The following is an 18,377-nucleotide window of genomic DNA, read 5'->3' on the forward strand; positions in this document are numbered from 1 at the left end:
CCGTGAGTGCACAGACAATGACGAAGAGTTGCAATGCTCACCTACATGTTGATTAGCTTCAAGCCTTGCGGAATAGCATAGATTGCACTGAGCTATGTGCAGTGCAGTCTACACTATTCCGAATGGTTTGAAGCAAATTAACCAGCATTGCACCTTTTTTTTATTTTTAATAACTTATTTAAACTCCGGACTTCTTTTGTGTTCAGTATGCAGCATTTAAAGCGGCGTCATCAATTTCGAACATGTTCTGACATCATTTGTTGTTTTTCGGTCATTTACCTAATTATTTAGAGAGCTAAATGACCGTGAAATTAAAAATCACTACAAAATGAATCCTGAAAATGTTAAAACTTGGCATGGTATCATCATATCACCCGCATAGCATGCGCGAAAGAGTAGAGAGGGTCACGGCAAAAACTGGACGCACTTCGTGTACAAATTGAACAAACTCTTTCCGAGTATCAGGGTTTCGGACTATACAAAAATAAATAATGCAGAAAATAAAAAAACCATACAAAAAATTACTCATAAATAAATAGAAGAAAATAAATAATGCAGAAAATAAAAAACTATATAAAAACTACTCAAAAAAATAAAAAAATAAGTAATGCAGAAAAGAAAAAACTATATAGCAAATTTGTTGGCACACTGCCCTGTGGGTCTACCAGACCTAGGGTGTGCAAATGCAGGCCCAGGAGGGCCAGCAGACCCACAGGGCAGCGTGCCCTAATTAATTTGGCCCAGAAGCCTGCTATATAGAGGAGTTCGAATAGGTAGCCGCGGTTGGGTTTATAAACCAGTGCGGCTGTCCTTCGCCGGGCGAGGTGGGACTAAACTTTGGGGTGGCAGCGCAAGGCCTTTAGTACCGGTTGGAACCACCAACCGGTACTAAAGGCCTGCTCTTCCCGCCTCTTTACCTGGCCAAAGTAGGCCTTTAGTACCGGTTGGTGGCTCCAACCAGTACTAAAGGCTCACCCTATATATACAGCACTTACAAAATTTCAGTTACATCTCCCCACTTCTTTCGTCAACCTCTCGCGTGCCGCTCCCGTCGTCGCCGCCCGTCGCCCGTCGTCGTCGTCGTCGTCCCTGCCGCCGCCCCGAACGCCGCGCGCCGCTGTCCGTCGTCGTCCCGCGACGCGGTCCCGTCGTCGTCCCGCGCCGCCGTCCGTACGTATCTCGCTCTCTCCCTCGCGCGTACCCGCCGCCGCCGCCCCGAACGCCGGCGCCCCCGCCCCGTACGCCGCCGCCCCCGCCCCGTACGCCGCCGCCCCCGCCCCGTACGCCGCCGCCCCCGCCCCGTACGCCGGCGCCCCCGCTCGTACGTACGGGGCGGCGCGCATGCACACACACATGCATATACCACACACGCATACACACGCATACACACATACGTACACACATATACGTATACACACACATACACACACATTTTTTTTCTTATTTTCTGTTTTTCAGAAAAGTTAATTAGATGATCGAATGTTAGATTAATGTCGAATGTTACATGAATTAGCTAGATAGAAAAATTGTCGAACTAGAGATTAGAACTAGTTAAATAATTAATATAACTAGTTTATTTTTAGTAAGAAAATTTAGGTATATGAGATTTGAACTAGTTCAATAATTAATATAACTAGTTTATTTTTAGTAAGAAAATTTAGGTATATGAGATTTGAACTAGTTCAATAATTAATATAACTAGTTTATTTTTAATAAGAAAATTTAGGTATATGAGATTTGAACTAGTTCAATAATTAATATAACTAGTTTATTTTTAGTAAGAAAAATTTAGGTATATGAGATTTGAACTAGTTCAATAATTAATATAACTAGTTTATTTTTAGTAAGAAAAATTTAGGTATATGAGATTTGAACTAGTTCAATAATTAATATAACTAGTTTATTTTTAGTAAGAAAAATTTAGGTATTTGAGATTTGATGATCTAATTAAAATATTATTTGTTAATGAGTTTTTCTGTTTATTTAATTTTTTATATATTTTGAGTTTATATAAATGTTAGATTAATGTCGAATGTTAGATGAATTAGATAGAAAAGTTAAATATATAGTAATGTCAATTGAATATATAGTTAGATATATTAATGTCAAATGTTAGATGAATATATATTTGGCTAGATATAGGTGTTTAATGTTTCACCTATATGAACATAGGAAATGTCATCTGACGACGAAAAAGATTTTATTTTGTGCGAACACTGTGAAGACCAGCGCGGCCTGTGCGACCAAAATTTCCTTGTTGATGGTAGGCGCTTCAGCATCAAGCTGGATGAGACATTCGAAGTTGATACAGTAAGTCACTTTGTCAATTATTATTTGAATGCAAAACTTATGCTTCATTTGCTTCAACTTATAATTTTAAATTTTCACTATTCTACTATAGCGCATCCCCTGCCATGCAAGAATTTTTGTCTTGGATAAGATAGGTTTTAGTGCTATAGATGATATGGAGGTAAAGAGAGTTTACTTGAAGACGGAGCATGGGTATACTTTCAACGTCAAATTATATAATGGAGACACATACACCCATTTTGAATGCAAAACTTGGCAAGCACTATGCAAGGCTTATGCATTTGAGCCTGATATGGTTATCACCTTTGATATTCGTCTGGAAGATGATATTGAAGGTAATATAGACATCTGGGTCGATGTGCAAACGCCTCCAGTTCTACCGTTTGGTGAGTTTTTCTCAACCATGCATGCATATGTTTATGTCTTTCATACAGTTTATTCAAAAATAGTTGACAACTAATTTGTATTGTCAGCTTATTTCGGTTCAAGCAAACATGTCCGGCGCTTGGTAGACAGGACCTACTACTGCCCCAGGGCTCAACTAAACTGCGAGGAGATAAGTCGTTATGTTTCATGGCTTGAGAATCTTAATACTGTCAAGACAATTTTTTTTCCTAAACTTAGAAATGTTAGTACTCAAAACGTGCGACCAATGATGATCGTATTGAACTACGGTCACATCTATAATCAAAAGATGGTAAGATTTTAAATATTTGTCCTTAATTAGTGCATCTTTTGCATACATTATTTTTGAAGCTAAACTTTCATTGCTTAGTATATTAATTACTATACGATGTTGTTCAACAGGGACTTCCGATGACAGTTGTGCCTCAGTGGATCGAGACAAAAGGTCGCATGTCAATGGTTAGCTTACGACCAAGATTTCCTACATTGCACATGAGTGCATTCAGGATTTCTGAAAGCGAAGAATGCTTAATAGTGAAAGATTGGAGCAAAATTGTTAACGATCGCAGAGAAGTACTAGGGGGCAGTAAGGTGAAGCGCAACCCAAGATTAGGAGACAGATTCATCTGCATGCTCCAGTATGATGAATCAGGAGAGCTATACATGTTCTATGCTATTCTACCTGAGAGGGAGCAGCAGGATCAGTAGCTACTAGTTCATGCTCTTAATTAGTACTTGTCTCATGTCCGTGTCCTGAACTTCGATCTTGGTGACGATTATGTTGAACATGATGATATCTTTGCTTCTGTTACAAAGTGAATGTTTTCTCTTTAAGCTAGCCAGCGTTGATGATGATTAGATAGCTAGCGCGGTAATGATTATGATGATTAAATAGTGGTAATTAGACGACTACGATGATTTTTAGCTAGCTAGAGTTTATTTATTTATTAGAATGCGATGATGATGATGATGATGACGACTACAACTCATTATAACATAAAACAATCCTAAATTAAATTGATAACACAAATTTAATTGAAAAATACAAAATAAAACAAAAACCCATTTAGTAACGGTTGGTGTTACCAACTGGTACTAAAGGGCTCCCGGCCCCCGGAGCTGGCTCGTGCCATGTGGTTCCTCTTTAGCACCGGTTCGTGATGAACCGGTACTAAAGGGGGGGGGGGGGCTTTAGTGCCGAAACGTTTGTGCCGGTTCCATAACCGGCACTAAAGGCCCTTACAAACCGGTGCTAATGGCCCGTTTTCTACTAGTGCCATGTGCCCTATCTTCCGTACGTACATACACGGCTTCCGACCAATGCATGCAAGCTTCACCAATGGCACACATACAGTGTCGTGCACCACGAACCACACACATCAACAGCTCCAGGCTCCCGCTTTGAGGGCAACATCGGGGCCTAGGGACATAAGTGAATTGCACGTTGGTACCATAATTACGGCTAGGGTAATGAATTGGTACTATTTTACGTTTTTTTCTCCAGCTCAGTACCAAGTCAGAGGCACACGGCAACAAATTGAACTGATTCGCGTTTAAACGTGTTTGGATAGGAAACTGACTAGTACAAATTCATTACCCGAGCTCCAGTTGTGGTACCAACGTACAATGAACTCATGGACATGCCAAACAGCAACGTGGAGTGACTCCCACGGTCAATGGACTCCCCGCACAACTTGGATCATGGCAGGGTGGATAAGCATGCACGAGTTGGATCATGGCAGGGTGAACTTATCCACGAGCAATGCTACACGCACAGGCAAATAATTACGGATTTAACAGGGAGCTCACACCCCTTGAAATTCAAAGGGAGGGGTGGAGATTAGTTAAAGAAGAGGTCCGTAAACCCCTGATTAAACCTCTCGTTCATTTACGTTTTTTCTTCTCCACGCACAAGACAACGAGCACTGCACCGACACACGTCTACATTGTCCTAGTGCATCGAGAACATCTGCATCAACATCTCCATGGAGCCAAACCATCGCCATCAAGGTTTACTGCCATGTCCCGTTGACAAAAAATAATCTTCATCTAGTACTTGGATCTATGAGAAGCGATCCTAGCATGCACCATCCACACGCCAAGCTGGTGTAGAAAGAGATATATTTTTTCATCAACTTCTCTAGTATGAAAGGACATCGACACTTTGTTGCCGGGAGGGACGCCTTGAAGCGACACATCATCATTGACAGACTGCTGCAATGCCTTCAACTACGACTACACCATCGACCATAACTAACCATGGCTGAATCATCATACCTCAACATCGACATACAAAACTAAATCTAGAGCTACACATATCGGCAACAACTCCCGTCAATAACGTTTGCATCGTCACTCGCGTTGTGGCATAGAACAGAGACATGTAAGGCACCCGAAGGCGACATGGTTACCGCCCTAGGTGCCGACCCATTAGAGACGCAAGTAATTGATGGCGAAGCCGAGAAGATGATGTGCGTGCAAGACTTCAAATTCAATCGCAATTGTTCGCTTCACGGCTTCACAACTGAGTGAGAATTTTAGAGATAAAGATATATAATTGGTTTGAGCAACCATGTGTTGTACTCCAATTCTCTCTCCTCCATTGTACTCGATATTTTTTGTTGTTGCAAAAATTGTACTCTATAGTACATATACCTCTATGAGGATCAGATCAAAACAACCAAACAACATAGAAATATTGTAGCGATCCAAGTATTTTCTACAGTTTGTAGTATGCAAACTAGGTAGAGTAAGATATTAGTTTTTTATTCCGGATTTATGTTGTGTGTTTACAAAATTAGAGTGACATATTAGCCATTTTTATGAATAACATTTGTATGACATATGTGTTACTCCTAGTTTAATACTCCCTCTGTAACTTTTTATAGAATGCTTTTAGTGTCCATGATAGTTTCAAAATGCTTCTTATACTTTGATATGGAGGAAGTATCTACCAAGCCCGAGGGTGGAAAGGTCTGCGCAAGGAGCAGGGGAGCATCAAATTCAGTCCCCTCTTCCATCACATCACAATCTCTCTGTCACTCATACAACAGGGAAGCATATCATATCTATAGACATGACACAACCGACCTAACAGGTACCCATTTTTGCTCACGCTTACCGTTCATGGAGCTTAGGAGCTCCAACATTATTGCATGCTTATTTCATGTTTCTACTTCTGGAAACAACAGTATGATATGGACTTCATTGCAGCACTGCTACAAGACACATATAATTTTCTGATGTGCTAAAGAGAATGAAAGCACCACACCGCTTGCTTCAAAGGGAGAAAGGTACTCCACCATGGACCTGGTCCTGCATACGAGTGCAGTTGTTGGGCACTTTGCGTCTTGAAAGGTACTATGCGGAAGCGCGACCTACCATCTTTGCATCCTTTTGCTCAGCTGTCAACGCGCCACTTAATACATGCATACCCACTTTCGCGCCCAGACGCAGGCACGCAGCACATAAATACAAGCGCACGCACACAGCACGCGTCACAGCAGCGAAACACCGACTACTCAATAGAAAAACCATGGCCACTGCCGCGCTCTTCTTCGTCCTCCTCGCCCTGGTTACCATGAAGTCGCAGACCGCGTCGTCCCAGAAGGAGACGCACCTCAAGGTGTACTGGCATGACGTGGTGAGCGGACCGGACCCAACGTCGGTGCCGGTGGCGCACGCGGCCACGACCAACACTTCCAAGGCAGCTTTCGGCCTCGTGATCGTCATCGACGACCCGCTCACAGAGGGCCCCAGCCTCAACTCATCCAGGCTCATGGGCCGTGCCCAGGGCACCTACATCGCCGCCGGCAAGGACCAGATGGCGCTGCTCATGCTCATGAACTTCGTCTTCACCGCCGGCAAGTACAACGGCAGCAGCGTCGCCATTATGGGTCGCAACGCGGTGTTCACCGAAGTTCGAGAGATGGCTGTTGTCGGCGGTACCCGCGTTTTTAGGTGGGCTCGCGGGTACGCGCAGGCCAGGACGCACACCTTGGACCTCAAGACCAACGATGCCACGGTCGAGTACAACATATTCATCAGGCACTAGTTCCGGCCGTGGTCAAAATTTACCCAGAGTTAAATACCATGAATACGAATTGTGTGTTCAAACGATAATATTTGTTGCTTTCGGAAAACCTTTTTACGTTTTTCGTGCGATGTCAATCACAACTGATACTGTTGCTGATTATCTATACAAGTCGTTTTTTCTCGTTTGGACTCTCATTGTCTTTTTCTTGTTCTTTAAAAAAAATTGATCCTGTGGATACTTTTTTTTTGACATCGTCAGGTCGTTCTCCCATCCACGTACTACACAACCTATGCCTAGCTCGACTGGCCAACTCATGAGCCCCAAGATTAGCTTCTCTAGGAGTATGCTCGAAAATGACATGAGGGAAATCGCATGCGCTATGATAGCAATCATCGCAAATTGCAGCTGCAGCTCCATAGGATAGCTGGCCATTATCCCTTGTCTCAATCACATCGACATTGTCCGAGTTCACTTCCAGTCGGTTGCACCCTGTGATGGTGGCTGGCAGGGGGCGTAAGAAGAGGCCTGGCATGGATGGTGAGGCGGAGGCGGGCTTGGGCATGCACAGCAAGCAAATAACAGTCGATATTTGGCCTGTTTCCGGGATGGAGTTTGACGTCCGCTGGCACGTCTCCTTCGCGGTGGACCTGGCGTCCGCACGCATTGTCCACTTCACCGACGGCGAGATCCTCCTCCGTCGAGGAGCGCCCCGGATCATGCTGATCGACGACAAGGGAGTGACGGTGGATGCGCGCTACTTGCGCGAGGGGGAAATCATCGATATTGGCCAGGTCATCTCCTTCCCATGCCACTTTGCTAGGGTTCGTGACCGTATTCTGACAAACGACACAAGTGCGGGTACACGGGGACAGGAGGCGCATGGTGGTGTGTGCGGTGCACCGAGCCGCGTCCGGGACGGGCAATGGCGGGGCCCTGGGATTCTGGGGCCACATCCAGGCGCGAGTGAGGCGGCCGCCATTGATGCCCGACACGTGGACGAAGATCCGCGCGGCCATGGGGCACGGGAGGATGCCACAGGTACAAAAGCCGCTCCCACCCCGATCCGTGACCTAGACGCCGCTCTATCCCACTTTTGGGAGACCCCGAGAAACCCTAGATCGAGATTCCCCTCCTCCTTCCTCTGGTGGGAGGGGAAGATTGGAGGCGACCACAGATCCTACGCAGAGGTGGCTGCTTCCCCACGCGAGCCGAGCGAGATGGAGAACCGCGGCGGCCACGCCTTCCGTGGAAATCGTCGGGAGGGCTTCGGATCTGGGCGGATGGGGCGCGGAGCTGGTCGATTCGACCGAGGGCGCGGTCGAGGCCGATTCTCGTGGTCCAGGGACGTCGACGGCGACGACCTCTCCACCAACAAGAAGACGGCGTCGGCTTCGGACGACACCGAGCGGTGGGACGAGGCTGCAGAGAGGGCCAAGCGGGCCAGATCTGGGGGGGTTTGGGTGGAGAAGAACCCTAACCCTCCTGGTCTCAACGCTGCCGATATCCACAGGAAGAAGCAGATCTACGACCCGGTCGTTCGTGCTGAGTCCTCATCTCAGGTGCCCCCACCCAAAGCTTATGATCCTTGCTTAATCTGCAAAGCTACTAATCATACTCCTGGTAGTTGTCCGCAAGCCTTTTGCGAGAGATGCAGTAAGATGGGACATCTAGCCTCAGTTTGTGTTACTTTCCTGCCATGGGAGTGTGTGGCACCGATGTGTGCTTTTCAGGCCAAGGGCCAGGGTTTTTTCTATATCCCAGATTCATGCACTGCTAAACAATTAAAAGAGAGAGCTACTAGTGTTGTTATCACAGTGATTGAGGGGGAGATAGTGTGAAGGATCTTGAGGATGCTTTCTCTGACTACATTGGGACCAAATGGCACTGTACTACTTGCTCTATTGGTCCCAATACATATGTCATGCGCTTCCCAAATCAGAGAGATGTTAAAAAAGCATGTTATAATAATAAAATGACGCTGAAATCTTGTGGAGTTGTTGTGAAAATTGTCCCCTGGTCGGCTAATGTTGGGGCTAAGGGTGTGATGGAAATTGCTTGGGTTAAGGTTGCTAACGTTCCATTAGAGAGGAGAAACGAGAGAAATTTGGCTTATGTTTCATCTCTGGTAGGTGTACCACTTGAAATCGACATGGCCACCCTACATAAGCCAGAATTTGTACGGGTCCGGCTGGGATGTCGCAATGTGGATGAGCTACCTGGGGTTGCAGAAGCAGTCTTAGGCACACATTTCTTTGACTTCTTCTATGAAGTTGACAAGGTGTTGGTGAGAGATCCAGAAAGAGAACTTAAAAGTGCCCAGGTTGGCAATGTAAAAGGAAACTCATCAAATGATAAGCAGTTCTCTTGGACATGCCCCAAGTCTAATGAAAAAGAGAGAGGGAGTGGACCCAGTAAATTTATGAACAATGGGAAAAATACCCCGATTGAGCCTGTGGAAGAGGAACATGATGAATCTGAAGAAACTGAGGATAATACTCTCCTGATTGAAACTATTGCTGATGAGGCATGCGAGAGAGATGACCTGTTTAAATCCATTACAATTCCTGCTGCAAAGAACTTTGAGCAGCATATGGATGGGATACAGGTAGTTAAAAGTCCTTCTGGCAATGACTTGATTTCAAAAGATATATCTGCTTTGCATATATCTCATTTGGATCATCAAAAAAATGAGCAGGTCGAGGAGCTTGAGGGAGAGGAGTTTGAGAAGGAAAGGGGGAAGACTGATTATATGGTACAGTTCCCTACATCCTCAGATGATATGGGGGAAGTGATTCCTACTCCTCCTCTTATCCCAGAAGCTGGCCTAAGGCTTAGTGTGAGGACTATGCAGAATATGGAGACCAAGATGCAGTATAAAGCTATTGTTATCTCCAAAAAAAGAAATCTGGAAGGTAACGAACCGACCCATAACTCTTTTGAAGTTTTGTCTAATCATGAGATGATGCTTAGGGCAACTAAAATGGGAGTGTTGATCCCTGATAATAATTTTGCTAGTATTGATATATTAAGAGAGTTGGAAAGGATCAGGAATGAGGAGGAAAAAATAGATATAATTTCTGAAAATGGTGTAGAAGACAAAATGTTATACATCACTAATGGGAAAGGAGATATAACTCCTGTCAGCGATGAGTGGGCAGAAGATATAGAGGAGTTAGAAGAGGAATTTACCCTGGTCAGGTCTACGAAAAAGAGAAGACCCAAAGCCCATGTGGTTATTTCTAGGCCAGTGACTAGGAGTCAAAAGCCTGATAGGGGTGGAAAAAAAACCTGGTAGCCCTGTCCATCATTCCATGGCCGCCAAGGGAAGGGGGAGAAAAAAACTGGTATTAAATGATAGGTCTCTTTTGGAATTGTAGGGGGGCAGGAAAGAAAGGAATGAGTTCCTGCCTTGCTCACATTATTAGAGATCATTCCCTGGACTTTATTGGTCTACAAGAGACTCACAAAAAAGTTATATGGATAGCTTCTTTAGAAAAATTGACCCATACGAGACATACGAATGGAATTTTGTTCCATCTATAGGCAGATCTGGGGGGATCCTGTGTGGTGTGAGGAAAGAAAGATTTGAGGGAGTAGTATGGAAAAAGGGCAGGTTTATCCTGCAAGCTTCTTTCTTTGATAATAAAGAAAAAAAGAAATGGACACTTTGCACTGTATATGGTGCTGCTCATGATAAAGATAAGGATGATTTTTTAACTGAACTTTCTGAGTTCTGTAGTCATATATCATCCCCTTTGTTTATTGGGGGAGACTTTAATATTCTTAGGCATGCTGGGGGGAAAAACAAACCATGGCAACATTCCACTTACTCTGATTTGTTTAACTCAGTGATCAATGCTATGTGTTTGAGTGAGGTTTATATGAGTGGGGGGATGTACACATGGACCAATGGACAATCTCATCCAACCCTGGAAAAGTTAGATCGTGCTCTTATGAGTAATGACTAGGAGGACATTTTCCCGCAAGTTAACATTAGGAAAATGGTCAGAGATGTTTCAGATCATAATGCCCTCTTGCTGTCCTCTGACAACCATGTTGTTAGATCTCCAAAGACAAGAGAGTTTAGGTTTGAATTAAGTTGGTTGAAATCAGATGAGTTTCTTCCCTTAGTGGAGAAATCTGGAATCAGTATGTAAAAGCTACTGAACCAATTGATATTCTAAATATCAAATTGAAACGGTTCAATTTTTCTTTAAAGGATGGGGTTCGAATAAATTTGGTCATGAAAGAATCAGAAAAAATAATATCAGAGAAGAGTTGAGACTGATTGAGGAGGAGGAAGAGAAAGGAAATATTGATCCTGGTACCTTTCGTAAAAAATGAGTTGTTGGTCGAGCTAAATGAGATTTTAATCAATGATGAACTTTTTCTGCTACAACAATCTAGAGAACGATGGTTGCTTAAAGGAGATAGTAATACTGCCTATTATCAAAAAAATGCTAATGGGCACAAGAGGAAAAACACCATTCACTCTATGAGTGTGGGTGATGTTAGCATCGAAGGTACAGATAATATTTTGAGGCATGCCACTGACTTTTATAAGTCTTTGTTTGGACCAGCCCCTGGGAATCTATTTTTACTTGACCCTGATATTTGGGGGGATAACGAGAGATTAGATGAGGCTGATAATTTGATCTTGACTAGACCTTTTTAGGAGGAAGAAGTTAAAGCTGCTCTGTTCTCAATGAACAGTAATAGAGCCCCAGGGCCTGACAATATACCTGCTGAGTTTTACCAGCATTGTTGGGAGATTGTTAAAAAAGATATAATGAATCTTTTCTTAGCATTTTATGAGGGAAGGCTGGATGTACATAGGCTTAACTATGGCATTATCACCCTGCTTCCCAAAGTTAATGGAGCTACCAAGATTCAGCAATTCAGACCCATATGCTTGCTTAGATGCCCCTACAAACTGATCACTAAAGTTCTAGACAATAGAGCAACTCCCTTCGCTGATGTGTTGTTCAGTAAACACCAGAATGCCTTCATTAAAAACAGGCACATCGTGGATGGGATCATGTCCCTCCATGAGATCTTGCATTACACCCACATTAGGAAGAAAGTAGGGATTGTCATTAAACTAGATTTCGAGAAAGCCTATGACAAGGTGAATTGGGAATTTTTGCTTCAAAGCTTAGAAAATAGAGGCTTCGGCGCCACTTGGTGCGGATGGATGAAGAAGATCATTCAAAATGGCACGGTTAGTGTCAAATTAAACAACACTTTGGGCCCATATTTCCAAAGTCACAAAGGGGTTAGACAAGGAGATTCTATCTCTCCCTTCTTGTTCAATATTGCAGCTGAATGTTTGTCCAAAATGGTGTGTCAAGCGCAGAATAATGGATTGATTACTGGGCTTGCCCCTGAATTAGTGGAAAATGGTGTGGCCATCTTGCAATATGCTGATGATACAGTGATATGCATTGAGCATGACCCTGAGAAAGCTTTAAATATGAAAATGTTGCTCTATATGTTTGAATTAATGTCAGGATTGAAAATCAATTTTCAGAAAAGTGAGATTTTGTGTGTTGGTGGGGATGATAATATTCTGACAACATACGCTGATATGTTTAATTGTCAAATTGGACACTTTCCCATGAAATACCTGGGGGTACCAGTGAGCTACTCAACTTTAAGAGGAGTGGATTGGGAATTTTTGGAAGAAAGGTATATTAAAAGAAGCGAATCCGGTTAGGGAGTAGTGCTTCTTCGGGAGGTAGACTTACTTTGCTTAAATGCTAATATCTCTAGCATTGCCTTTTACTATCTATCCATGTTCTTGCTATCAAAAACTATGATTGCAAGACTGGATAAGCACAGAAGGAGATTTTTCTGGCAAGTCTCTAAGAATAGGAAAAGGTATTATTTGGTCAAATGGACCAGGATCTGTCGATCTAAAAACAAAGGGGGGCTGGGAGTTAAAGACTTGCATAAACAGAATCTCAGTTTGCTCGCCAAGTGGTGGTGGAAACTGGAGACTAAAAAGGGTTTATGGGAAGATATTATTAAGGCTAGATATTTTTGGAGAGATACTATTGCCTCGGTTAAAGGGAAAACCAGCGACTCCCCCTGTTGGAAGGCAATAATGAAAGTAAAAGATCTTTATATGGCAGGTAGACGTGTGGTGATACAATCTGGTAATATTGCCAGACTTTGGAAGGATCCTATTGGGGATCAAGTTCCATTTTGTGAACAATTTCCCAGATTGTTCTCTATATGCATTTTTCCTGAATGTACTGTCAATACTTGTCTTATGGCTGAATGCCCAGTTTACACTTTCTTGGAAAAGCATATTGTGGGGTGTGACTATGACTGGATCTGGAGGGCAAGTATACCTCTGAAGATCCTTTTATGTGGCAACTATCGCAAAATGCTATTTTAACTAGAGATGTAATGAAGCACAGGGGGTGGAAAAAAGATCCAAAATGCTCCTTTTGTGCAGCAAAAGAGACATCCCAACATCTCTTTTTTACCTGCCCGGTGGCTAGGGTAACTTGGAGAGCAGTGGCTTGTATGTTTGGGACTGACTTATGCCCAAATAATCTATGGCAAGCATATGTGTGGTGCCACTCATTTTTCCCAGAAAGGGGAGTTTTTTACATAGTAGGCATTGCTGCCATATGTTGGGCGATTTGGACGTGTCGTAACAGAGTTACATTCAAATTTGTACCTCTGAGAAACCCTTTTGAATGCATTTTCTCTGCTTGTGCTCTCCTTTGTTACTGGGCAGGGTTGATGAAATAGCAAAAGGATGCAGAGGACTTGAGGACTGGAGCGAACATGTTGAAGAGCAATGCTTCAAGACTGATGCAGATCTGTGCCGTGGCGCATCAGGATGAGGGAGCTTGCTGAGGCCAGAACAAATGAAGAAGGCCAAGTACACAAGAGGTGGTTCCTGCTGCTGTTGCTCTGAGAGGGAAGCTGTTTATGATGGTTTTGTGTGGGTTGGGTGATTAGGCCCTTTTATCCTTACTTACTTAAAAACAGTCTGGTAGTTTTGGTCTGATGCTGTGATGTAATGGTGTCGCCGGGTTTTCGCCCCACAGTAGGTAATCTCGATGGCAAGTGCTTACAATGGGTTTCCCGGCGATGCCTGAACTCGCTTTCCCCTTCCCCGCCTCTTTCTCTGGACATTTGATGTATTTCCGTTATGTCGCAGTAATGGAAAGGAGTAATGCCCGGTTCAAAAAAAAGTCGGTTGCACCCTAGTGTAGCAGCTAGATTTAGACTAAATCTTAAGGCCATTGCTTCTGCCATAAAGGCATCTCCACACCACTCAAGTGTTCCATGTTCAGCACCAATAAATTTACCATTTCCATCCCTAAGAACAGCTCCATAGGATCCTTGAAGCATGTCACGATCAAAAGATCCATAGACATTCAATTTGACGTATGGTCCTGTGCATACTTGATAACTCGACCTGGTCTTGATATTGTATTATTGTAAGGCCGGATGTAATTGTTATCATCTTCATGTTAATATATTATTACTCAAAAGGAAAATTATTTACTCACTTGCTGTAGCTTTGATTCTCATCAAAATGGTTGTCGCCGGCGGTATAGGCGTTTACAGGTGGGCCTGTGGCTACGCGCAGGCCAGGACGCACACCTTGGACCACAAGCCCAGTGACGCCACCGTCGAATACAACATACTAATCAGGCACTAGTCTCGGCCGTGGTTACCAGAGTTTTTCTTTTTCGTTTTTGCGATTAAATTTTACCTAGAGTTAAGTACCGTGAATACGAATTGTATGTTCAAGCGATAATATGTTGCTTTTGGAAAACCTTCTCTCGCAACTCGTGTGATGTCAATGACAACTGATAGTGTTCCTGCTTATCCGTTACAAGTCATTTGTCCGCATGGACTCTCTATGTCTTTTTTCTTCTTGTGTTCTTAATATTTTTTGGTCTTGTGTATGCTTTGGGTGTGTTTGATTGACTGAAGTACCCCCAAACAGGCTCAGTGGATACAAGAAAAACATGTTCGTTTGTGGACAGGGAGAGTTGACTTGCATCGTCATGAATCTTAAAGCAAGCCCAAGCCTGGCTTGCTAGGAACACTCGAATCCGCCGTTTTCAGCGGGCTAAGCTGAGTCAAGCACAAAAAGGGAAACTCCGTGCACGGCGGTGCAGGGGGACTGGGCGCCGAGATGGCGGGACGCCGAAATGTTCCAGCATGGGATGGCACAAAATCTAGCCTCCCCCTTTGTACGCATTTTAAACATTTTTTAAATTCTTATTTTTGTTTCAAGTACAAGATTAATAGTCGAAGGCACGTGGTTTGCATGTGTGCAATGTTCCAAGGGAGAATGAACAGATGTATGGTGGCCTTTTAAAAGATTTAAAATTACTAGTCGAAGGCACGTGCTTTGCATGTGTGCAGTGTTCATTACGATTTCTACGCAAACAAGAAAATTTAAGTACAAGCCAAGCACTTTGTCTAGGGAGTTTTAGCTTCACAACCTCTTGCCGTGTTACAGTGTTCCTGAATTTGTTACGGAAAGAGGAGACTAAACGATAATAAGACGAAATGCATGCAAAAAATAGTCTGCAGATGTGCGGTACGTACACTTATTTACATAATTCCATAATATACTACTAGCTCACTGAATTCATGTTTTGGTTAACTGAATTTGGATGGTTTGAACGTTGGCCAGGGGAAGCCTATAGTGGAGAACACACACTCTTGCCACTGTGACTGCTCTGCTCTCATAAGACTAGTGTGTTTCAAAGACAATGGTTGTTACATAGCCGAGCACCATGAGGAGCACAACCATTTGTTGTTTCCGACCTATGGGCAGACAATAAATACACAGGCAGTCACACAAACATATCGATGTGTACAGAAATGAAGTTGCAGAAATAAGGCACTGCCTTGGATTAGAACACAGGTTGGCTGAGAATGGAGATGAGTGTGAACCAGATTCAGCCACAAGGTGCTATGGTGGTTATCGCAGTCATAATGCATAGTGTTAGGGGCAACGATGATAACAATACAGCTAATGAGTCCAGGAATATGCTAGCGGGATTACTACCTCTGGCTAAGAGGAAAGAAATGGGAAGGCCTACAACAAGTAGAGAGAAGGCATCATATGAAGGGTTGAGTAATAGGACAAGATTCTGCACCATCTGTCGGGGTCAAGGGCACAAGCGAATAACTTACCCTGATCGCGGAGATGTCCCAAAACAAGCTCGGAAATCTGCACGATGCAAAAATTGTGGAGTGGAAGGCCACCGTCGGAACAAGTGCCACAAAGCAGCCGAACTCGGACTGAATAATTGATGGGATTGTTTAGTTAGTTTCAGCGCACACTCTGACACTAAAAATGGTTGAGCTTTCTTTGAACATGTGCATGTGGCCCCGTGTTGATGATAATTGTTCGGGCATGATTCTGATTGAATTGCTTTTTGCATAATATAAACAGATGCTTACATGTCGTCCCTGATTGGAGATTCAGAGATGGGCCTGAATATATTTTCTTGCTGAATGCGTTAACAAGTTAATGCATCTACCATCAAACGGCCAGTGTTCAGACATGTGTATCCATCCTTCTGTATACGTGCAGACAGGTGCGTCCTTGCGTTCAAAATTTGAACGACATGGGCGGGAGAGCAGTGACAGCTCAAAATACATATGTGCGGTTAGGATATGTCATTGATTCATGTACCTGCAACCATGCGCTTAAGTGCTTAACAAGGGAGATGATATGGCCCGTTCTGGATTCTCAAACATGGGATCTGCAGTCACCCGATCTGAAGAATGCTCGGGAGGTGGTGTGATCTCGGTAAATGTACTTTGAATTTGGTCTTCCCTGCTTCTACCGCTCTGTGGTGTTCTTAATTTTCTCTTGGTTAGAGCAACTCCAACGCGCCGACCAAAACAATAGGTGATTTTGTCCGTTTTTTGTCCATTTGAGTCGGCCGCCCACTCGGCGTCAGTCCTATTTATGATTTGGGTCGGCAGTGCGCCCAACGCACCGGCCCATATTCGCTCGCGTGGCTGACTTGCCGCCGTTTTTGAACAAATATACACGCATTTTTGCATAGTTTCACAAGCGAATAAAAATAGTATAATTTGATAACCAAATAAATTTAGCATAGTTTACAAGCCGAATTAAAATTAAATTGTCTCAAATGCATTTTAACAAAAGATACATCCATTTGTTGCCAACATAAGCAGCCGCATGTGAGTTTTCCAGTCACGCATTTCATGATGATATTGGGTGAACTGTGCAAACATTGCCTCTCCTCCTCCATGCTCAGACTCAACATTCTCACCCTAAAATTGAAACCCTTGATCGTAAATATGTTCCGGGCGCTCATCCTCTATGATCATATTGTACATGATTACACAAGTAGTCATCACCTCCCACAACTTCCTGGTGCTCCAAGTTCTAGCAGGGTACCGAACAATGCCCCATCAAGATTGCAGAACAGCAAAGGCATGCTCGACATCCTTCCTAGCACTCTCCTGCTTTTGGGCAAATCTTTTCCTTTTCTCTCATACAGAATTAGGGATTGTCTTTAGTGGTCCACTAAGGATAGATACCGTCACCTAGGTAGTATCCTTTGTCGTAATTTTGGCCGTTGATGTTAACATTCATCGGTGGACGGTTTCCTTCGGCAAGCCTTGCAAACACTAGCGAGCGTGGAAGCGCGTTGATATCATTGTGCGATCCGGCCATGCCGAAGAAAGAGTGCCAGATCCAGAGATCTTGTGAGGCCATGACCTCAAGTATTACAATGCAAGCCCTGCCATGGCCCTTATACCGCCCTTGCCAAGCAGAAGGACAATTCTTCCACTCCCAATGCATGCAGTCTATGCTGCCAAGCATCCCCGGGAAGCCCCTGCTGGCATTCATCACCAACAAGCGGGTTGTATCTGCAGTAGTTGGATCTCTCAAGTACTTAGAGCCAAACACAGTAATCACAACCTTGCATAACTTGTACATGGACTCTAGGCACGTAGACTCGCTCATACTAACATACTCATCAATGAGATCACCGGGCACTCCTACAAGCATTCGGATGGCTGCCGTGCATTTCTGATAAGATGAGAAGCCAATCTTTCCAAGTGCATCCTCTTTGCACTCGAAATAATTATCGTATCCGACCACCCCCTCTCAAATACGGTTGAAAACATGCCTAGCCATACCTACCGAAATTTCTGATGTTTGAACATCGGATTGGTTGTGTCAAAGTAGTCCTTCAATAGAAGCAAATAGCCGCTCTCTCAGAGTCTCGGTTGCGAATCAACACCGGAATGTGCCCCAGGATCGAGCCCCGGAACAATGGCTGCTGCCTATTAAGGTGGTCGTGGACCAACATAGCAGCCAGCATCTCCTCATCGTCGGATAAGGAATCGTCGGAGTCGCACAGAAAACTGTAGAAAAAGAACTCGTCGGCGGAGTCCAATTTGTACCTTGAGGCCAACTGTCGAACAACTTGCAGGCACCGATAGAGCTGGCCGGCGAAGAGACGCGCGCCTCCGTTGGACCAGTTGGCTAGCCTGGCTGCGTCCTACGAGCGTGGCGGCGTCAGCGGGGCGGTGTCGGATGAAGGAGCTGACCGGGACTGCAGGGGGCGACTTCGTTCTCGCCGCGACG

At 44.1% G+C, this 18,377-nt stretch overlaps 1 protein-coding gene across 1 annotated transcript; it reads left to right on the forward strand.

Moving 5' to 3' along the window:
- The first annotated feature begins 6,220 nt into the window (after window positions 1-6,220).
- Window positions 6,221-6,935, forward strand: LOC125527058 (dirigent protein 22). Its single transcript, XM_048691632.2, has one exon. The coding sequence runs from the start codon at window positions 6,251-6,253 to the stop codon at window positions 6,767-6,769; it is 519 nt and encodes a 172-aa protein (XP_048547589.2). The 5' UTR covers window positions 6,221-6,250; the 3' UTR covers window positions 6,770-6,935.
- The last annotated feature ends 11,442 nt before the right edge of the window (window positions 6,936-18,377 follow it).

Source organism: Triticum urartu, chromosome 3A (assembly GCF_056163025.1).
Source record: "Triticum urartu cultivar PI428250 chromosome 3A, HENAU_Tu73, whole genome shotgun sequence".
Lineage (NCBI taxonomy): Eukaryota > Viridiplantae > Streptophyta > Magnoliopsida > Poales > Poaceae > Triticum > Triticum urartu.